Source organism: Sceloporus occidentalis, unplaced genomic scaffold (genome assembly GCF_023333645.1).
Source record: "Sceloporus occidentalis isolate IW3139 unplaced genomic scaffold, rSceOcc1.0.p SCAF_13, whole genome shotgun sequence".
Taxonomy (NCBI): Eukaryota; Metazoa; Chordata; class Lepidosauria; order Squamata; family Phrynosomatidae; genus Sceloporus; species Sceloporus occidentalis.
This window is the reverse complement of record NW_028316993.1, coordinates 3,650,236-3,673,356: the sequence shown is the minus strand read 5'-3', so window position 1 is coordinate 3,673,356 and position 23,121 is coordinate 3,650,236. Positions and strand designations below refer to the sequence as shown.

General features: G+C 46.2%; 1 protein-coding gene across 1 annotated transcript; it reads right to left on the bottom strand.

The window, feature by feature from the left end:
- Nucleotides 1-2,072: 2,072 nt before the first annotated feature.
- On the bottom strand, nucleotides 2,073-17,150 carry LOC149304603 (uncharacterized). Its single transcript, XM_089479086.1, has 14 exons — nucleotides 17,067-17,150; nucleotides 16,647-16,949; nucleotides 12,937-13,000; nucleotides 12,496-12,750; nucleotides 11,813-11,873; nucleotides 10,046-10,176; nucleotides 8,550-8,669; nucleotides 8,156-8,290; nucleotides 7,364-7,477; nucleotides 6,821-6,934; nucleotides 6,344-6,390; nucleotides 5,941-6,117; nucleotides 4,789-4,930; nucleotides 2,073-4,632 (listed from the first exon to the last, which is right to left on the bottom strand). Exons 1-14 carry the CDS (start codon nucleotides 17,148-17,150, stop codon nucleotides 4,271-4,273), a joined length of 2,109 nt encoding a protein of 702 aa, XP_089335212.1. The 3' UTR covers nucleotides 2,073-4,270.
- Nucleotides 17,151-23,121: the final 5,971 nt, after the last annotated feature.

Here is a 23,121-nt window from a genome sequence, read left to right as displayed (position 1 = left end):
GGTTATTAACGATTTTGGACATGGCTCTGCTCCAGGGTCCTTGTAATGGAGACCTCTCTCCCGCTGACTCCTCTGCCTTTTCCTGGCCTGTAAATGGACTTTCAGTGCGCTTTAAGAGGGGGATAAGGTTACCTTCAAGTGGCACAGAGGCAAATCACATAAATCTGCTTTGCACCAAGGCTGCATTTACAGCCAAACTATAAAAAAATAAGGACACCGTCTCCCAGGGTTCATATACCATCTAGAGAGGACACTGAGTCGGGTCATCCGTCTGAAGCCTTTGCTCCAACAGCCCAAGTGTGAGAAGGGAAGGACAGGTGCAGAGGACTACCAGCTTAATGTTTCGGAGAATGTTTTCATTCTTGCAAACAATTGCTTTCATTACGGACTACAGCGGCTCCTCCACATTCACTGGGGTTAGAGACACAGGATCGCTAAGAAAGTGGGAGAAAACAAAAAACACAACCAAAAGAACTCTCTAGGAAACTCTTGGGTCCTCCAGTGCAACTCTCATGGGCAACGTCTGCTGGAAGTTGACCACAGAGTTGTGCTGGAAGGCTTTTATTTGTCTTGCTGATGCCTTTCAGGAAGACCCTTCTTTAAGAGCTGGTCCTTCTCTTTCTCTGTTTCTGTGGCTAGAAATATCATTTGCCTTGATTGCTGCAGCAGAAAGGCCGGATATAAGAATAAAGTGTATTTGATCTATTTTTATTATTTATAGCTGTGATCCTTCAGTGTCCTCCCATTATGAGCTTGAAGCCCACAGACTTGATCTTTTGAGCCCAGCCAAGCAAATGCCAGGGACTGCTGATGCCCCGTGAGAAAGGCACCTGCTCCTGTGCTCCAGGTGGCCAGATCTTTAGAAAACAACACTCCAGACGATCCCTTATTTCTTCATTCCCGGCCTCCCACTCTCCGCCTGTGGCCATGGAGGCCAACAGCTGGTGCACGGTGGGCTGAGAGAGCATGACTGTTTGCAAACAGTGCGCGCCTTGCCCATACAGGTTGGGAGCTGAAACGCCGCCTCCACACCCACAGCACCCTTGGCCCTGATTCTCAGGAGACCAAGAAGAGCCAGGGGGCAAGGCAGGCTGCAGCCCGTCATTCGCATCCATGCTCCCCGTTGGCTGGTCACCAGCTATTCCTGCAGCTACTGGGAGGAAATGGGAGGAAAAAGGGAGCAGAACAGGTCAGGGATGAAGGGTAGGTGCCAAGGGAGTTAATCCCTGCATGCCAAGGGAGAAGGTGCTGAACCCTGGAGGGGTTTCACTCCCTGGGAAAAAAACGAGAAAGGAAAGGGAATTCCGCTGGGTCTGGGTTTGGCAGTAGCTTTGGGGGTTCAGGAGTCAAGCCTTCATCAAAGGACGGGGAAAGAAAAGGGCGTATCCTGACCGATCCTGCCTGCCTTCAGTGCCATCTCCAGAAGTCTCCTTTGCACGTAGTTCAGTTAACAGACAAAGAAACCAGCCAAGAAAACCCCAAGTCAGAAATGCAGTTGTATCCCCCATGAACATGTATGGATGCGAGAGCTGGACAGTTAAGAAAATGGACAAAAAGAGAATGAATTCCTTTGAGATGTGGTGCTGGAGAAGAGTGCGGAGGATGCTGCGGACAGCAGGAAGAACAAATAAATGGGTCAGAGAAAGACTCAAGCCTGAGATTTCCCCGGAGGCAAAGATGACTGAACTGTTGTACTTTGGCCACATCATGAGAAAGACAGGCTCATTAGAAAAGACAATAATGTCAGGAAAGGTGGAGGGAGGTTGAAAGAGAGGCAGACCACATGCAACATGGATGGACTCAATATTGGGTACGAATCTGCAAGAACTTAGAAGAATAGTGGAAGATAGGGATTCTTGGAGATGTCTCATCCACAGGGTCGCCATGAGTTGAGATCAATTTGAGGGTGGTTCACAACAACAAAGCCAGAAGTGACTTGAAGGCAACTAACAACAATTCAGATTCTTTAAGGAGGAGTAACCAATCACTTCAATCCCCATCTGGGCCTAAAAATGACATCACTCTCAAATGGAGGCAAACCAAGTATTTACTCGTGGTTTATCAACCTCGCCCCGGATACAAAAGAATCATCATAGACTATCCAGAAGATCAACAACATCAAAAGAAGCTATAAAGACATTTTTTTACAGTATTTTACAATTTAAATACATTCAGTCAGGCCCCAGCTGGGAATGGGAACAAGAAGATCCCACCCATTGTCTTTACCCTGTTTCCTCTTCCAAATCTGTACACATTTAGGATAGATGGGTTTTTATTGAGGGTCATGTGTTGTTCCCAACTTGGCACTACCTTCCGGTGCTGGTAGGACAGTATATTGAAGAAAGCTGGCAGGAAGAACATCAAATCATGTGAAATGTGGTGCTGGAGGAGAGTCCCACAGATGCGACAGGCGGCCAAAATGACAAATAAGTGGGTCCAAGAGCCTGGACTTTCACTAGAAGCCAAAACGACTTTCATACTCTGGACACATCATGAGACAACACAATGCCTTTGAAAAGAGTAAAGTGGAAGGCAGTAGGAAAAGAGGAATCCCATATTATGGATGGACTGAGTCTGTATCCACATTGCAGAAATAAAGCAGTTTGACACCACTTTAGTTGCCACAACGTTATCCTACAGAATCCCGGGATTTGTAGTTTGGTGAGGCAACAGTGCACTTTGACAGTCCAGGCTGAATACCATGCCAAACTACAAATGCCAGGATGGAGCTATGACAGTTAAAGTGGTGTCAAATTGCTTTATTTCTTGGTTCTTTCTCGATTTAACATCCTCCAGAGCTTGGAAAAGTTTCTTTTTTAGACCACAATGTCCATTTCCCCGGCCCTAACAGTATTCCACTAATATGGCTTAGAGATCTAGAAAAGTAACATCTCTGGGCATCCTGGCAGTTCCTGGCCACACTTGCCCATAAGGCAATCTTCCATCTCAACTTAAAGCAAGACAGATGGATTCGTAACACAGGCACCTAAGAATCTCCCCAGGAGGGTTGCCCAAGACTTTTTGCTGTCTGAGGCAAAAGACAAGAAGGCACCCCTTCTGTGTACAGAAGGATCTCACTTTGACACTGGTGATGGAACAGAGCTCTCCCTCTTTACTGGGAGCAGCACCAAGTCAAACATCTGCCCTGTAACACCTTCCCGCTTACCCTCGACCTCTCCTGCAGCATCTGCCACCTGAAGCAGGTGCCTCACTAAGGCATTTTAAAAGGCATCGTTGTTTATCCCAGCAGATACCCAGTCCTGGCTTTTGGACATCTAGTGGAGACAAATGCACACACAAATTTTAAATTGGCAAACCACACGATACCCATCCCATTTGCAAGGCTTTCTGTAAATTACTGCAAAGCAGCAAAATAAAAACCCACCAGATTATTTGCAAATCCAGATCAGTTGTGCTTTTTCACCAGTTTTTCTAAGCTTTGCTAAGAGTCCTCTTTCTTTTTAATTCAGGTATTTTCTGGTAACTGGGAGGATAATAAAAATTGCTAGGCAGTTGATGGCGTGTAAATGTAGTGACTTTCTCCTTTTAAAAAAATCACCTTCAACGCAATCTGAATGTCAGTATTGCTTGTAGCAAAGAAGCTTCCACCTAGCAATGGAAGAATGGACAATTCCTTAAAGCATGCCCTAAGCTTCATTCTTCCTATGGATAAAGCCAACCATATCTCTTGTATCTCCAGAAGTATAGCTTTCCAGGAATAGTAGCCATTCAGTGGGCAGATAATGGTGGCCCATTTCTTCCAAACCACACACTCAGCTTCCAGTTATTTGCCCTTCCTTTCAACCTTTTGCAAGGGTGACTTCTCTTCCTAGCTTTCATGTTCCATCTTGGCCAAAATGGGTGAAGAGAAAAAGGACAAGTGCTTCCACAAATTTCCTTCCAACTGACCTCCCAATGCGCCAACCTGTTGAATTTGTGTCTGGCAATACACTACATTTCAGGGTCCTCCACAACACTGTTCCCCAATGAATACCACTTTTGGGAAGGGGAGTAAGGGAAAGGAAAGCAGACCAGAAACCTCAAATCTAGTTATTCTCTTCCAGAGCAGAATGGCAGCAGGCGCCATCAATGTTGTGCATTAAAAAAAAAAATACTAGAAACATCAAAATAAGGTGCTTTGGGGCTCTATCTGCATACGTTTTGGGGGACACTGGGCTCTCCAACCCCATATCCCAGCGTCGAGGGACTCCTCAACAGAGTTCACGTCCCATTCAGTGTCCCTTTTGCTTTGCCGTTCTCTCTCAGTGGGTCAAAGCAATGGCCGTGCCAAAGCCGGAGCCCTGTTAAGTTGGTTCAGTTTGGCTCTCTCCTCATTGGAGATGTCAGTCTTTGGCAGCCCGCAAGGTAGGCGCCCGCCTGCGGGCAAACCTGCCTTGACCACGATGCCATCCTCCCTCAGTCCTTGCTCAGCATCGCTGTGGGTAATGTTGTGGATGAGATGAACGGCATCAGGCAGAAGGCTATTGTTTGCAGCCGGTTCCTGAGGTCCTGCTGGGGTCTCCCGGGACTTATGGCGACCCCTTAGTGCCATTAGTGCCAAAACGAGGGCTGCCAGGATCAGGAGCAGAGCCAGGGGCAGCACCACATACAGGAGGAGTGGGCTACTGCTTCCTAGAGGAGAGAAAGAGAAGAAAAATGGCATTTTTCTGCACAAGAAACAGCATTTTCTGTACCCAAAATAATACTGACATAATTTTGAACTCCCACCAGAAGAAGATCTTAATTCAGGTCCAAACTCAGGGTCTGTTTCCAGCTCCTGGCACTTACCTTCACACACGCCATCCAGGCAGGTCTCTTGGGATTTCTGGCAGGAGGTACCTTCAGGACAGGAGCAAACATAGCTGCCTTCTCCACTGAGACAGCTGGCCCCATTGGGACATGGGTTTGGGGAGCAGAGATCCACAAAGACCTGCCAAAGCAAGAGCAAAACCCATTAAATGGAGGCCACAACCAGATGGTAGCTGCAGCAGAGTGGGGAGAAGGGTTCCAAATCACCAGAAGCAATTCTCAGACCCATACTCAGAAGGGTCAAATGTAGAATGAAAATTTTACTGGAACATTATCGTTGTTTGTATTACACCTTGAGTCTGCCTCCCTCGTCTGAAATGGTTGGGATCAGAAGCGTTTTGGATTTCAGAATTTTTCAGATTTTGGAATATTTGCATGTAAATAATGAGATATATCCTAGAGATGGGACCCAAGTCTAAACACAAAATTCACTTATGCTTTCGTATATACCTTATACACATCGCCTGAAAGCAATTTTGTACACAACATTTTAAAGAATTTTGGGCATGAAACAAAGTTTGTGTACACTTAACCATCAGAAAGCCATTGATGGGAGTTGTAGTCCAACCCATCCAAAGTGTATCGGGCTGGGAAAGGATGCTTTTATAGAATCATAGAAACTTAAGAAGGGTCCATAAAGGCCATCTGATCCAACCCCCTGTCATGCAGCAATACACAAATACAGCATCCCTGAAAGATGCCCAAAGCAGGGTCTGCTTAAAGACCCTGAAGGATGGAGAGTCCATCACCCTCCAAGGGAGTCCATTCCACTTTCAAACAACTCTTACAGCAAAAAAGTTGTTTCTAAAGTTTAGGTGGAATCTCTTTTCTTTTAATTTGAATTCTAGTCTCTAGAGCAGCAGAAAACAAGTTGGCTCCATCTTCTCCATGACTGACCTCCAGATATTTAAAGATGGTCCTACCATTTCCTCTCTCAGTCTTCTCTTCTCTGAACTAAACACACACAGCTCCCTCAGTCATTCCTCATAAAGCTTGGCTTCTAGACCTTTGATAATTTTGGACATGTTCCACCTTGTCGATAACCTTTTTGGAAACCCAAGATCTTATGTATGACGCCTTGAGATGACAAGTTAACCCCCCCAAAATACCCAGACCCAGAGGCACCTTTACCTCGCAATGGGTACCACTAAAACCTGGAGGACAGCTGCATAGGAAACTCCTGTTTTCTTTCTCCTGGCACTGTCCTTCATGCAGGCAGGGAGCAGCCTCACAGACACTCAATTCTGTTTCGCACTCAGCACCAGTGTAGCCCACTCGGCAGATGCAGCCAGGTCTGCTGCCTTTCACCTGTTAGGAACCATTACAAAAAGATGGGAACTGGTGAGTTGCATTGAGAGCAGCAGAGACGCATAGGGGAAGGGATTTTGAAAAGGGTTGGCACCAGATCCCATTTGGTCCTGGGAGCTAAGCAGGGTCAGAAATCTCCCAGGAATCTGGGACATGTTGACAACCCTTGCACAACCATTTCTAGATTTTGTAAATAACTCCCCTTCATGCACACACACACATGTACCTGGCAAGTCCCTCCATTCTGACATCGCGCCTGGCATGCGTTTTCTCCTATTCAGGAAGGAAGAAGTAAAAAAAGAAGGGGTTTTTTTTATAAATAGTATATTATCTATAAAATCCCAATTAATTTCAATGGGAGGCATTACTTATCAGTGCAGTTAAGTCAGCCTGTTTTTGAGCTACTTGAAGAAGAATTCTATGAGTCTCTAAACCTCCCTCTCTGTTTTTAAAGCAGGCCTCTCTTGGGTATACAATGGCCTGGGTGTGCTGAATTTGCACAGTCTGAATGCAAATGAATAGTATGCATGCTTATAATAATTTCCACAATAGGCAAATAGATGCCCAGATATGAGGAACTGGAATACGGCAGCCTTAGTCTTGGGACTGTGAGTGACTGCCCCACCTCTGAGGTGTTGCCCAGTCTGATCCGCATTCCTTGCACACACACACACCCCAGTGATGCCCTTGCAGGATCTCTTACGGATATTGCAGTTTGGTCCCTTCCAGCCGTCCAGACAATCGCAGAAATAGCTCCCAATGAGGTTTTTACAGCCCCTGGCATGGAGGCAGGGGTTCTTCAGACATTCGTTCACATCTGGAATGAAGAACGTAAGCTTGTAGTGAGCAGGGTGGCCAGCTGTCATAGCCACAAAGGAGGACAAGGCACTGAATAATGTTGGATATTCAAAAAGAAAAAGTAGGACATTGCCAAATGAAAGCATCTATTTGCTATCCACTACAATACTACCTTTTATATCTTATTCCTTGTATGTGTGTGTGTGAGAGAGAGAGACAGTGTGAATGTCAACATCCCTCTTGTTGTTCAAATAATAAAACTGAGTTGTACTTAGTACTCTGGAGTTCTAGCTTTTTGGAACCAATATACAAAGGGTTAAGATTCCGGCTTTATGTTCCCAAAGTCCTCTCTCTACTCAATGAGCTAAATCAACTTCCCCATTGAATACAATTTGTGGGGCCCCCTCGGGCCCCCTCTGCAATTTAGGTAACAAACCAAGTTGCTCACCGATCTGACAGGTCTTCCCCATCCATTGCGGCGGGCAGAGGCACATGAAACCGTCCGGATGGTCCCGGCAAGTCCCTCCGTGGCTGCAGGGCTGTGAGAGGCAGGCGGTCACTTCTAGGGACAGCAAAACAAGAAAGAGGGGTCAAAAAGAGGGGACAAGAGCATCCTTCATGCTGCATAAGGACTTCCACTGGACAACCTATTGACATTAAAAAATTATAGCACTGTTATTCCACTTAAACTCCCATGGTTCTGTCTTACTACACAATCCTGGGATTTGCAACTTTGTAGTGTGGCATAGTGGTTGGACTGTTGGACTATAGAGACCAGGGTTCGATTCCCAGCTCAGCCATGAAACCCACTGGGTGACCTTGGGCAAGTCCCACTCTCTCAGCCTCAGAGGATGGCAAAGACAAACCTCCTCTGAAGAAACATGCCCAGAAAACCTTATGACAGGTTCACCTTATGGTTGCTGTAAGTCAGAAATGACTTGAAAGTGCACAACACACACATACAATATAAATTTACAAAATTGTGGGAGTGGGGTGGAATGTATTAGAAAGATGTGAATCTTGGTGTGACTTGACTTGGCAGCTCAATTATTTCTACGTTTGCATCTGCATGCTGAATAAACAGGTACGGTATTGTCCAAAATGTATCATCTATTCTGCTTTTTCATACCGACTTCACGAAATACATGTTCACTTTTCCACTGAGGCAATGCGACTGAATATGATTCCATCCATCTCTCTTTTCATGGCTCCCAAATCCTCTGAGCCAAAAACTTCTTACCATCCTGGCACGACTCTCCACTCCATCCTGGGAGACAGATGCAGTGTGATCCAGATGGGCTTCGGAGACACGTTCCCCCGTTGGCACAAAGCTCCGCTGTGCAAGTCAATTCAGCAGCGGGCAGCAGAAGGAGAGCTGGAATGGAGAGGTATGGAAAGGAGTTTTGGGGGGGAAAGTGGAATACAGATATACAGACAGACAGACAGACAGACAGACAAACAGACAGGAGGAAGTTGTGCAGGTAAAAAATTAATCCCTGCCCATCACACACAGAGTTACCCATCCCTGCTCTATCTATCATGCCTTGAAATGTCCTCCTAATTCCTTCCTGCCATTTGAAAATGTCCCAGGAGGAATTCCAGCTATTAAAAGCAAAGTTCTCCTTTTTGCTCACCGTTCTCACAGTTCCGGCCGCTGAAACCTTCCAGGCAGAGGCATTCGTATTCATTGGGTTCCTTGTTGGCACATGTGCCCCCATTTTTGCACGGATGGTGTGACCCGCAATAATTCAGATCTGGGCAAGAGGGGGGGAAAGTGAACGATCCTTCCCAAAAGAGGCCAAGATGTGTTGGCTCTCCAATACAGCTGCCAGTTGTCTAACAATCCAGTTACATATAGAGAGATTTTTAGCCAGACATTTCTGCTGTTGAAAGACTGAATGCATAGACTCTGAAGAAACCATTCAGTATTATAAAGGCTAAAATGCATTGGGCTCATTACAAAACAAGACAATCATAAGACCTTTTTAGAGAATAAAATGCAATCATCAATAAACATGTGAAGATTGGTTTCCTGTTTTGCTAAGTAAACTGCCACTGTCTCTAGATTCATCTGAATCCCCACCGAAAGAAATTTTACTGTACCCATGTAGAAATTTATTATTATTATTATTATTATTATTATTATTAATATTAATATCTGCTTTCCCCCCCAAATTGCTTACAAATTAAAAAAACAATACAATTAAAAACATACAAAAATGGACATTAAAATAGAATTAAACTAGTATAGTATTAAAACACATCACTCATTCAAAGACTAAAATGCAGTTTTGGAAGAGAGAAGTGCTTAAAAACACTACATATTAAAACAGTTAAAATGACTAAAACATTAAAACAATAAAAAACTATATAGTCAGTCCACAGGACCTCTGTGAAAGTGGAAATACTGCTAATAATAATAATAATAATAATAATAATAATAATAATAAACCCTTTTTTTACTTGCGAGAAAACCTTTCAAAGAATCTCTAGGTGCTTCAGTGCAATTTTATGCTCAACATCCATCTATTCCAATGATTCCCAAACTTTGGTCCTCCAGGGGTTTTGGACTTCAACTCCCAGAAGCCTCAGACAGCTTGGCCAACAGTCAGGAATTCTGGGAGCTGAAGTCCAAAACATCTGGAAGACTAAACTTTGGGAACCACTGATCTATAAAAGTTAACCTAGAATTGTGCTGGAGCAGCTACAAAGGGCTAGAGAAGTGTTCTCTTTAGGAATCTCTAGGTCCTCCAGTGCAACTTCTGGTGAAGGTTGGCTATACAGTTACACTGCAGGACCTAGAAATTCCTAGAGAATCAAAGCCATAAATGTGGAGGATTGACTGTATATAGGCCCTTAAACCTTCAAATCCAATACAGTATATTACAGAGCGTTAAGAACTGAACTTCAACCAACTGTAAAAACCTGGTGGCACAAAAATGACAGCAAGGACGGGGCCAGGCTGGCCTCTCTGGGAAGGGAAGTCCAAAGCCTGGGAGCAGCCACCAAGAAGGCCCTTTACCACTTTGCAGTGGCCTGGAAAAAGATCTAGACTGGACAGTTTCCTAAGCTGCCATCTCCTGGGCATGTTCAAAGTTTGACTGTGCCTTGTGCAGGGCAGGGGACTCACCCTTGTCACATAGAAGGCCACCCCAGTTGGTCTCGCAGTCACACTTCCATGGTTCGGTGCAGCTTCCATGAACACAACCAGGGAATAGGATGCATTCGTCACAAAGGGGTCCTGTCCAGCCGTAATGGCACCTGGAAGGAAAGAAGAAATCCATCACTGGTACAACACCGTGGCTGGCTGGATAAATAGTAAACATTCCAACCTGTATTGAAAGATTTTCAAGGTGGTGCCCAATAAACTCAAATTGACCATCTTAAAAACATAAAAAATAAATGTAAACAGACAGAAAACATAGCGGATACATCTTGATACATCGGAGGAAGCAGACCTAGGCTGCATCTGCACTGCAGAAATATTCCAACTTGACAAATCAGATGGGTTTTCCCTTCCTCTATTCTTTCTATACTGGTGTAGCCCTACACATTAATGCAAAAGCCATATGAACCCTGGTTTAAACAATAAAAACAACTTGAAGGCACACTATGAGTTAAAACAAGTCTAAAGCTGAGCTATTGTTTCAGACTGCAACAATAACAATAACAATAACAATAACAATAACAACAACAACAACAACAACAACAACAATCATCCCAGACAGGGAGCTGTAGTCCAAAAAAGGAACTTTCCTAAACTCTGCTGCGCTCTAAACATTCTGCCACACAGGAAGGTCCCTTGAAGTATCCTGGATCACAGTTACAGCCACAATATGTCCAGATTTTATTCATCTGGAGAGAGCGACCCAGGTGTAGCTGGGTGGGTTGGTGGGTGTGCCAGTCTGGTCTGTGACCCACGCCAAGGCTTCCCCATCCAAGGCTTGGGTGGTCCTGCAATCCCATTTCCTCACCCGCCACCCCACCCCATCCGCATCGGCCTCGGGATCCAAGGGGTGACTTCATTTCCCTGGCTGGGAGTCAAACCCTTCCCGAGATTCCCAGCTGGACCGGTTCCCTGATCCGACAGCACAGATGAAGTGAGCACCAGGGTCTTTGGGTCAATGGGATTTGCCCCCTCATTGGCATCGCTATATGTGGGTGTGGAAAATTAGGAAATAACAGAGGAATGACCCAAATCCTGACAGTTATGGACACAGTTCTGAACTCATCTCCCTTCCTCCTTTGCACAGTGCTCAGAATGGAAACTTCAGCCCTGAGCAACTGCTCAAGGCACAATGGCTCAAATCTATAGAAATAAAATTAATCCTATTCAAAATACATTGAAAACGTTCAAGGAGACTGAGTCTCCCTTACCCAAAACGCTTAGCACCAGAAGTGTTTTAGATTTGGGATTTTTCCCGATTTTGGAATATTTGCATAGATATAGAGCCAGCACAGTGTATAGTGCATTGGTTTCCAAACTTTGGTCTTCCAGGTGTTTTGGACTTCATCTTCCAGAAACCGCAATCAGATTGACCAACTGTCAGGAATGCTGGGAGCTGAAGTCCAAAACATCTGTTTGGGAATCACTGGAGTAGTGGTTTGAGTGCTGGACTAGGACTCTGAGAGACCAGGTTTTGAATCCTGGGTCGGCCACATAAACCCACTGGATGACCTGGGACACAGAAGGCTAAAGGCCTTGTAAGACTACAAATCCTAGGATCCAATAGGATGGATTTAAAGTGGTGTCAAACTGCATTATTTCTACAGTGTAGATGCTCCCAAATGGGAAAACCGTTGCTAGTTCAAGCTTATGGTCACTGGATGTCGAGGAAGAGAGATGGCCGTCTTCCCTAACCCCATTACTCTCTTTGAATGTGTTGCTGTGGCTTACCTGCACTCACCAGGTTCCTCACAAAACCCATGCGCTTCATGACACCCCTGGCGACACACCGCTGCAAGAAACCAAGAAAGACAGGCATTGCGATTTTTTCTCAGGTGAAAGAAAATCAAATTTCTCTGGAACGCCATTTGCACTGCCGAAATAATCCGGTTTGGCACCATTTTAACTATCATGGCTCCATGCGGCAGAATTCAAGGAACTGCCGTTTGTTGTGGCACCAGAGCTCTGCTTAAAGTGGTGCCAAACTGGATTATTTCTGCAGTGTGGATGCAGCCATACTGAACTGCTCTGTCTTTGGTACCAAAGGAAAAAAGCCCAGAAAAACATCATCTGTGTTAACTGAGGTTTCACCATATTTTGGGTTTTGTCCTGGATTTGTGAATTATCTTTCTTGGTCAGGTTCACCTAGCCAGACTTTTCCTACTTTTATGCCTTGTGATTCTTTGCTTCATCTTCTTTGTCCTAAAGCTGAGGACAATGAAACTGAGCTGAACTATAATTCCCATAACCCTCCAGGCAGCATGGCCAATGGAGCTGCAGCACATTCCAGACTTTCCTTGTCCAAGTTTTGGGTCCAAATGAGATCCAAAGGGACCAGCTGGGCTCCCGGGCTCGGTTCTGTTCCCCATCCTCCCCTCTTTGCCTGTTCCTTCCCCAGACGTCCGAGCACATACCCCGCTTACACTCGTCTCCCGTCCAGCCGTCCAGACAGACCTTGTTGCCCACAGCGTCGCAGCTGTGATGCCCAAAGAAATCGTCCCGTGGGCGACACAAGAGGTTGCACGCCGGGCCGTAGTAGTGCTCCTGGCAGCGCACTCGGACCCGGTAGTCCAGCAAGGTGCTGCGGCCGTGGTGCCACAAGTCCTGCCAACCCTCGCCTGGGTTCAGCATGCCCGATCGGGTCACCCGCTCCATCAGCTGCCCGGCTCCTGAAAAGAGAGGGCACAAAGTAGGGCTGAGAAATGCTGTGGTTCAACCATGCCTCATTTCCAGAGAAAGGTGCCCTAGAGAAATGGGACTCCCATCTATGTTATACAAGCCTTTACTGCCAACTGAGTCAGAGATATTTTAGAAAATGTAAGGAGGACATTGAAGGAGGACAGGTGGGTCCTTACCTGGAGAGGTGACCTCCGTGTCATTAGCAGCATCCCAAGCCTCCAGAACCAATGAATACGAACGCTAGAAGAGATGAAGCATAAAAGTAAAAAGGAAGGTTCTGACACCAGGACTGTGGCGCCAAAGCCTGAATTGTGGAGTCTGCAGAAACATATTGACTCCAGCTGGTGCCTCACCAAACGACAAATTCCAGGACTCCATAGGATGGAGCGACAGTGGTGTCGAACTGTGTTATTTCTGCAGTGTAGATGCACCCAGAGGGTTATAACTGTGTTGTGTGTAAAGGATGCAACCATAGAGGATAGAAAAAGTGGTGTCAAACTGCTTTATTTCTGCAGTGTGGATGCAGCCTATATTTCCCACTAAGTCCTACTCTGCTTGTCCTCTTCTTGGGCAACCTCCTAGCTCACAAGTGTTGTACCAACCAGTTGTAAAACAGGTACAGCCTCTATATAAGTTATGAAACCCTGTGAGGTCTAATCTGCACTGCAGAAAGAATGCAGTTTGACACCGCTTCAACTCTATGGGTGCTTCTGCATTGTAGAAATAATATCGGTCGTCACCACTTTAAGAGCTGCAGCTCCATCCTATGGAATCCTGGAATCTGTAGTTTTACAAGGTCTTTAGCCTTCACAGCCAGAGTGTGCCGGTGCATCACAAAGCTACAAATCCCAGGACTCTGTGGGACGTAGCCACAGCAGTTAAAGTGGGATCAAACTACATTTTGTCTACATATGCACCGTATATCAACAGTGTCCTAGTTCCTGAGCATATCAAGAGTGGAAAAGTTAGGAAACTGGAGCGGGTTAAGAAGAATGAAGTCATCATCCCTTTGGGGATTGAAGGGGAAAGGAAAACAGAACCACAATCCAAGGGGAGGGGAAGTGGCTTTGCAACAATTAAGCAGAGCGAAAGAGGGAGACTTTAATTAAGTTATTTATCTCCTGATCTGACTTCTATTCCCTCTCTTCTCACCTCCCCACCTTGGGAAGGACAGGATCAACAGCAAAACATGCTCTCCCAGTTCAGGCTGAGAAGAGCGACGCTTATGTTTCCTCCGTTTATTTGCTAGCATTTAAAGGGATACGGTGGGACTTTGGTATCCGCTGGGACTTGGTTCCTGGACCCCCAAGGATACCGAAATCAGTGGATGCTCAAGTCCCATTATATACAACAAGGCAGCATAAATGGCATCCTTCATATAAAATGGCAAAGATCACATAGATAGACAAATAGAGCAGATAAGACAGAAGAAACCCAGTGTGGTATAGTGGTTTAATCTATCACGCCACAACAACAAGTATATTTTCAAACAGTGGATGGTTGAATCCATGGAGGGCCAACTGTATAGCTAAGGATCATCCCTGGCCAGCACAGCCAGTGGTGAGGGATGCTGGGAGTTGTGATCCAACATCTGGAAAGGTTCATTCTTACCACCGGTCTAAATCCAATTGCTAGCCAGTGGTCACACTGGTGAAGTTGGGTTTGAATTGGACAAAACAATACAAAAGAAGGTACTTTTCTCTTCTTGCAATATGGGAAAGGATTATAGGGAATCTCAAAGAGAGATTCTTTCTCCTCCTCACAATATAACCTTTCCCTCTTCTCCCCGGGGGAGAAACTTAACAATTAAACCCAAATAAACCCGTTTGACTCCACGAAGGAAGATGAGTTTGCCTCGGTTGCTGGGCTGAAACTGAACTGATTCATCTGGGACCGTCCCAAGTTTCCCGTCCTTTTGCCTGGGAAAGCCCTTGGAATTTGCCTTCAGAAAAAAGCTTCCAGGTCCCAGGTGCAAACCATGCAGCTTTCTTCCAGAGGTGTTGTTGGACTGCAGCTCCCAGTAGTCCTCACCGTTGGCTGGAGCTGATGGGAATTAAAGTCCAAGAATCTCTGGAGAGCATCATGCTAATGCCCACTCTTTCCCTATATTCACCCATACAACACCCACCAGAGGTATTGGGCAACAGTTCCTCATCTTTAGCCTCCCCTGCTTAGGATGATGGGCATTATAGTCCAACGCATCTGGAGAACATCAAGTTGAAGGAAGGCTGTAGCTGCAACTTAAATCTCAGCCCTCAAAAAAAACAGTAGTATGGTTAATAACAGTCAATAAAGCCTCTGGCAGAGAAACGCCTTTCTACAAATCTTTTTATGCTTTGCCTAGCTGTGTTCTAATGGTTTTATAACATTGCATTTTAACTGTAGGTTTTAGGTGTTTTTTAACTGTGTTTTGTATTTCAACAGGCTGTACCTCACCTCAAGCCTTGAGGAGAGGCAGGAAAGAAATAAACATTATTATTATTATTAATTATTATTATTATTAGTAAGTAGTACACTGTATTACTGGGACTGGTTCCAGGACTCCTGTGGATATCAAAATCCATGGAAGATCAAGTCCTATTAAATACAATGGCACAGCAAAATGGTGTCCCTTATGTAAAATAGCAAAATCAAGGTTTGCTTTTTTGGAATATATGCATTTGTAAAACATTTTAAAGCTGTAGATACTTATATCTGTGGCTATGGAGGGCTGAGCGTATCATCATCATCATTTCAGACTTATGATGATTCTAAGGTGAACTTATCACAGCATGATTTGTTCAGAGCTGGTTTGCCATTGCTTTCCTCTGAGGCTGAGAGATATCAGGACTTATCATCCCAGGACTAATGAATTACTAAATTAATATACAAAGTAATCTTGCAGCACCTTTGAGACTCACTGAAAGTCTTTCTCTCCATTGCTCTCAAAGGTGCGACAAGATCCCTCTTTGCATGCTGATATCGCAGGCAAACACAGCGATGGTCTTTGAATTAGGTCCAAAACACACTACAGAAATAATCCAGTTTGAGATCAATTTAACTGCCCTGGCTCAGTGCTGGGGAATCTTGGGAACTGTAGTTTATCGTGGCACCAGAGCTCTCTGACAAAGAAGGCTAAGCGTCTCACAAAACTACAGTTTCCAGAATTCCCTAGCATTGAACGAGGGCAGTTATATTGGTCTTAAACTGCATTATTTGTGCAGTGTGTTTTGGGCCTTAGTCTCAAAGGTGCTACCAGATCCCTTTGCATGCTGTTATTCCAGACTAATGCAGCTATGTCTTTGAATTCTATGGAAATTAGAAACACACAAATACACCCCTCTCTCTCTAAAAAGACTCTGGCACCACAGCTAATGGAGACAGAAGCTCCAGAAATCAATGCATCATGGCACAGCTGGTTGACACCAGAGCTGTCTTGGTCAATTTATGGATCAGGCAAGATTCAGTATCTGCCTCAGTTCCCTTTCCTCCGGGGAAAAAGAGGACAAGCCAAGTCCATCTGGCTCCAGCTTCCCTTTTGCTTTCTCTGGCTCCTTGTCTCTCCCGCGGAGCACCTGGGTCCCGCTCTCGAAAAAGAAACCAGCTGCTCCAATTTCATTATTTCAACCTGCCACCCGGCAAGCCTCCTCTTATCATCTCCCAAGGAGGAGGGTGACAGGTTTGCAGAGAGAGAGAAAGGCTGGGCAGGAAGAGGTGCAAAGTTCCTTTTAAACATCACTGCTATGGCACAAGCCAGCCTCTAGGCATGTCCACAATTCCCTCTGTCACTGCATAAGGAAAGCTAGCCTCCAAGCATGTGCAGAGTTCCCACGTCATCCCCAAGCAACCTCTTCCAGGCTCCCAAGGCATTTGACTCATACACTCCAGGACTTATCTGCTAACTTACCGGCCAGGCAAAGTCAAAGGGCACCACCATCCTGTGGGCATGATCCAGACGCTTCTGGTGGTTGGTGGAGAAGACATTGCCCCCAAGGACAGGGGTGTTGGCTGCACCTAGCACACACGGTCCCCCCGGCAGCACCCGCAGCTGGTACTCCTTGAGGCAGATGCGGAAGAAAGTCCGACATTGCTCCCCCACGGGGCATGGCGGCTCCAGACCTCCCCGGCAGCATCGCCCATCGGCCAGCACCCCCTTCTCATTGCGCACAAAACGGATCTGCAGCTCAAAAGTGCCCACGGCTTCGGCAACCTGGAGGGAACGATGAAAAAAGAGGCAGGTTGAAAACCAAGGCCTAAACAAGAAACAGGAATACCTCTGCTAACAAAACCTCAGACAGTGAATCTCCTTTCTCCAGCCCTGGTTTACCTCTTCATCCTCTGTGTAGTTGGACTTTTGAAGCACCATCAGCATTGGGAGGATAGTGAAGGAGGGCTGGAGAAATTCAGACATTCGGTGCTAGATTGCAACAGTGCATCTGCCATTGAGAACATGATAAAGTGTAAGCTGGAAAAGAGGAGGATTTTAGATGATCCCACAATAGCTGTGCATGCCTGCTTGCAACAGGAAAAGCAAGCAGCAGCTTCCAGCAGAATTCCTTACTGAGAATGTGTGAACAGCAAAACAGAGAGAAAAGGGCAGAGCTTATAAGCTTGTCTCACCAGCTACCCCCAACAACCATGAATCTTTACGTTTGGCCCCCAAATGGTAAAAGCCAATGTGGCATAGTGGTCTGAATGTTGGTCTACAACTCTGAAGACTAAGGTTTAGTTTCCAGCTCAGCCATGAAACCCACTGGGTGACCTCGACTGAGCTATATGCTCTCCGCCTCAAAGGAAGGCAATAGTAACCCTCTTCTGAACAAATCTTGCCAAGAAAACCTCGGGATAGGTTCGCCTTAGGGTTGCCATATGTTGGAAATGGAGGCACACAACAACAAACTACAAAGAAAAAATGGAGGTTGGGGAAAGAAAAAAGTCATTCCTAAATGCATTCTAGAAGAAACTTTCATGCAGTGGCATCACTAGGGTTGGTGTCACCCACTGTGGTAACTCATGCCGTTGCCTGGCACATGCCCTAGCCAGGCCAATGGTCCTTAAGTAATAAATTGGGGCACTGTGGAAGGGAAAGGCTGGCCTCCTTGGCAATGACGACTGGAGGACCTGGACACCCAAAGGGACTGTCTGTGTCCCTGGCCATTCCGGTCCACCTGCATTTGCAACACCCAAAGGGGTCCAGGTGGCATTCTGCTATGGGAGAGGCTTCCAGGAGTTTGCCATAACAATGCCCACAGCATCCCAGCCAAACTCTGGGTGGGTGGACCGGGGCCTTCCCAGGACCTTCAAACTCTGGGAGTTCCAGTCTACCCACAGAGAGACATAGTAGTACACCGGAGGGCATCCCCTTCCCACCAGCAGACTGGGTGCCAAACCCCTCTGATGTGTCACCCAGTGTGTTCCACACTCCACTAATGATACCCCTGCCTTCAAGCAGCCTCCAGAAAGTTAAACCTGTGTTTGCCTGCTTACAGAAGACTTACCTGACCTGTTTCAGTTTCACATTTGCACATCTGCATATGGCTAGTTGGGAATCAAAGGTTTGCTAGAACATGTTGAGCAGCTCTTCCTTTTAGTGGGGTAGGAGCCTATCTCCTATCCGCTCCATGTTATTCTGCATCTGGTACTCAGTATTCTGTCACGCCAGGAATATGTTGACCTTTCTAACTGAGGGATACCTCTGTATCAAATAGAGTTTCGAATTTGGAGGGTGGAACTCCCCAAATGCCCCGGGATAATAAGCATATATTTGGAGTTACATATGTTGTATTATTATTATTTTGTTAAGGTGCTGTTCTCATTCCCCAGTTGTTAGGACTTGCCTGGGATTTTAACGCTGCTCGGATCACACCCAAAGAGGAAATCATGCCCCTGGTCCTTCGTACTTTGGCCCAGAATCAGCTTAACTTTGAATCAAGCCCTGGCTGCAGAACTTGTTCGGAGTACCAGCAGGGCTTGATCGTTGGCACAAAGTATATCTTAATGGTAAGGGAACCTCTAAGCATAAGCAGAATGCATTTTCCTAACTACAGGCCAGAATTTGGCATAAGTGTGTAAGGCTTTGAGGTCAAAAAAGTTCCATTTCTATTCTTGTTTGTTACTCCCTCTTCTCTATTTGCTATATTTTAATGCCTCTGAGCATGTGCACAGTGACATTTCTTTGCCAGAGAAGCAACCTTGGGTGAGTCACACACTCTCAGCCCCAGAAAACCCCATGATAGTGGTTTGCCATACATTAAAAGCACACAACAATAACAAGGATTATAAGACTCTAGAACAGAGAAGGGGAGACACCAGTTTGTGTGAGCATGACTGAGGCTGCATCTGCACTGCATAAATAATCCAGTTTGACATCACTTTAACTGCCATGGCCCAATGTTATGGATTTCTGGACTTTATAGTTTTTGTGACCTATTTGGCCTTCTCTGTCTGAGAACCCTGGTGCCACAGCAAACTGCAGTTCCCAGACTTCCATAGCACGGTGCCATGGCAGTTAAAGTGGTGTCAAACTGGATTATTTATGCAGTGTGGATGGAGCCCAGGCAAGGGAGAGAGGAACAATTCCCTCCCCTCTTTCCTTGCCCATAGCTGGAAGGGGGCAGATTCACCCCGCCCCATCCTGGCATCCCGATGAGGAAATCTATCAGCCCCAGGGGATGCTGGGCGTTGCTGGAATTAATCACAGGCAGGATTTCACCTCTGCTCTCCTGTTTGGCTCAAGGGGCCTGCAGGGAAGGGGGAGGCCTTTTTTTGCATGGGGCTGCCCTTGGCTCTCACCAGATGTGGAGCAGCTACCATGGCAAGGCGGCCAATTTCTGGCCCACAAGGAGTTCTGCGGCCCACCCAACCGGCCCACACCGCCACAAACTTCGCAGCCTCGGAAACGTCAACACTTTGTGGTGATCCAAAGATGACACACTTTCTTAACACTCTCCCTTAAATGCATACATCAGGAGTCCAATTCTTTGTTTCATGTTTGAAGAAAAAAGAATAAGGAGAAAGGAAAGAAAAACAGAATGCAAGAGCGGGTGGAAAATCCAAAGTGCACCCTCCTCCCCTATTTATTAATGATATGATGATGACAGGAGGAGGTGTAGAAAGGTTAAAAGAGATTGCTGTTGTTGTTGTTGCTTCTAAATCATTTTAGACTTATGGCCACTCTAAGGTGAACCTATCATAGGGTTTTCTTGGCACGTTTCTTCAGTTTGCCTTTGCTTTCCTCCAAAGTTGAGAGACTGTCACTTGCTCAAGGCCACCCAGAAGGTTTTCATGCCCGAGCGAGGATTTGAACCCTAGTCTTGAGTCGTAGATCAATGCTCAAACCACTACACCACGCTGGCTTACCTTACTTCCAAAACCAGACAGAATCTGGTACCTTCCCTTAAACATCTCTTCCATTAATCATGGGTTTTTCTTCAGTATGAAAGAGAGACTTGGTTTGTGGGTATTGGGTGGTGGTTGTTTTTTTGCAGGGAGGGATTGTGACTAGAAAGGATGATGGATGTGGCAGTGCCAAGCTCCCTCTGACCAGAGTTGCCCAGAGAGGGGGTTCAGAGGTGCCAGATCTTATGCCACCCTTTTGAATGGTGCTCGATCTTGCCCCCCCCAAAGATACTTAAAAAGAGCACAACCACCAAGCTGCCCGCAGTCCGCCCAAATGTGGTTTCATTTGGGAAGCCAAGCAGGGTCAGGTCTGGTTGGTTCTGGGATGGGAGACCACCACTTCTTCTACCACCAAACTCCAGGTAGGACAGAATCTGGCCCAAAGCCTTGGCAAGCGTCTCAGGTCAGTCAACATTGAGGACATTGAGCTGGGTTGGATCAAGAGCTGACATCTGGTCTGAGGCTGCTGCTTCTGTTCCTAAACAGAACAAGGATCTAGCAAAGGGAACTAGCAAAGGGATCTGGTGGTACTTTGAGACTAACTGTGCGAAAGATCTTGTGGCGGAAGCTTTTGAAGATTTGGCTTACTTCCTCAGGTGCGCACATGCAGAAGCATCTCCCAGTGGTGGATCTACACTGTAGAAACCATGCAGTTTGGCATCCCTTTGTAGCTCCGCTAGAAATCAAAAATGACTTGGTGGCACACACCACCACCAAAGAAGCTACATATAAAAGTCTCTCCTTACTGTAGTTGTTGCTGTGAGCCTTCAAGGCCTTTCCAACCCATGGCAAGCCTAAGGCCAACCTATCCTGGGCTTTTCTTGGCAAGTTCTTCAGAGAGAGGCTTGCCATTGCCTTCCCCTGAGGCTGAGAGAGTGTGACTCACCCAGGGAGGTTTGTGGCTGAGCCAGGATTCTCCCAATGTCTCCCAGTGTCCTGATCCAATACCCAAACCACTATATCACAATGGGCTTCCTGTGCGTAAAAAGGGCATAAATGTCTCTCCTAAAAAGTGTGTCAAAACCTCCCCTCCTGAGCGTAAAAAGTGCATTAAAAACTTCCCTCCCTTGAGCATCAGAAACATGCATAAAAAACACCTCTCCTGAGCATAAAAGGAGGAATACAAAGGCTCTCCTCCTGTGCGTAAAAACTTGCATGGAAACCTTTCCTGCTGCGCGTAAAAGTGTGTAAAAACCTCCCTTACTGGGCATTACAAAAAATGCACACACATTTACCCTCCTGGTGCAAAAAGTGCATAAAAACCTCCCCTCTTGAACATCAAAAAATGCATACAAATCCCCCCTCCTGAGCGTCAAAAGGTGCATAACAACCTCCTCCCTCCCTGAGCATCAAAAAAGGCATCAAGAGCTCCCCTCCTGAGCATGGAAAGGGGAATACAAAGGCACTCCTCTTGTGCGTAAAAACAGGCAGGGAAACCTCTCCTCCTGCGCGTAAAAATGCCCCCAAACCTCCCCAGTTGGGGGTCAAAAGTGGGTCAAAGCCAAAGCCAAGGGGCTGGAGGGCTGTGTGGCACAGGGACTCACCTGGCTCCTCAGGTGGAGGAGGAGGAGGAGGAGGAAGAAGGAGCAGCAGCAGCCGAGGAAGGCAGCAGGGATGGGCATCCCCATGGCCAGCTCCAGACTTGGCGATGCCCCCGGTGCCCTGATGCCAGCCCTGGCAAGGCCACCCGGGCACCGGGCATCAAGGAGCCTGGAAGAAGGGATGAAGGATGAGGGAGGAAGGAGGAGGAGGAGATGGAGAAGGTGGAGATGGAGGAGGAGATGGAGGAGAAGGAGGAGGAGGAAGAGGCAGTGGGGCCGCCCCTTTCTCCGCCTGGAGGAGGACCAAGCCTGCCTCGCCTGGATGAGGAAGGATAGAGCGAGCAACAACAAGTACAGTCAGCACTCCTTATCCACGGATTCAAACATCTACTGCTTGAAAATATTCCCCAAAAGTATAAATTCCAAATAGCAAACCTAGATTTTCCCTTTTATTTAAGAAACACCATTTTACTATGCCATTGTCTTTAATGGGACTTTGAGCATCCATGGATTTTGTTATCCACAGTGGAGGTGTGTGTGTCTCCTGGAACCGAACCCCAGCGGATAACAAGGGCCCACTTGTACATTCCTATAGCACTTGTCAGTGCACTCCCGAAGTGGTTTACAACATGTAAGCCAATTGCCCCCAACAAGCTGGGCCCTCATTTTAGAAACGTATGAAAGGATGCAAGGCTGAGTCAACCCTGGAGCCCCTGGCTGGGATTGAACTCACAACTGAGTAGTTTAGAAAACATGCAGTGGGGAGCTGTGTTGGCCATTCAGTAAATTCAAACAAGACTCTTTGGCTGCATCTGCACTGCGGAAATAATCCAGTTTGATACTGATTTAACTGTCCTGGCTCCATACTATGGAATGCTGTGAGTTGTAGTTTAGTTGGGCATCAGAGCTGAGAGAGAAGGCACAAAGCAAAGCTCTGATGCCACAACAAACTTTTAATTCCCAGAAGTCCATAGCATTGAGCCATGGCAGTTAAAGCGGTGTCAACCTGGATTATTTCCGCAGTGTGGACACAGCTTATGATGTTTCCTATTGGGGTCTTTCCATCTTGATTTGAACAGATAAATGTGATTTCAGCATAGGATTCAGCCTCCCCCTGCTGGTCACCACCCCTAAAAACACCCAGCATGATTCTGCATGATTCTCACTCGACACACAGAGTGCATTACACTGAAAATGAAATGACCAGATGTCCTAACTGCAAAGGAGGACAAGGCACCAGAAAATATAGAGCCTTCCAGAAAAATTGAGTGCATGACCACATAAAAGCTAAAAACACTCATGCTTCTTAGCTTTGTTCCAAATGGATGTCATTTTGGAATTCGCCCTAGACAGATGGTTGAAATGGAGGACAGGTCCTGGAAAAGGAGGACATGTGGTTACCCTGGTCTTATGCCGTATTTCCTTTCAAAACCTTGACAAGGC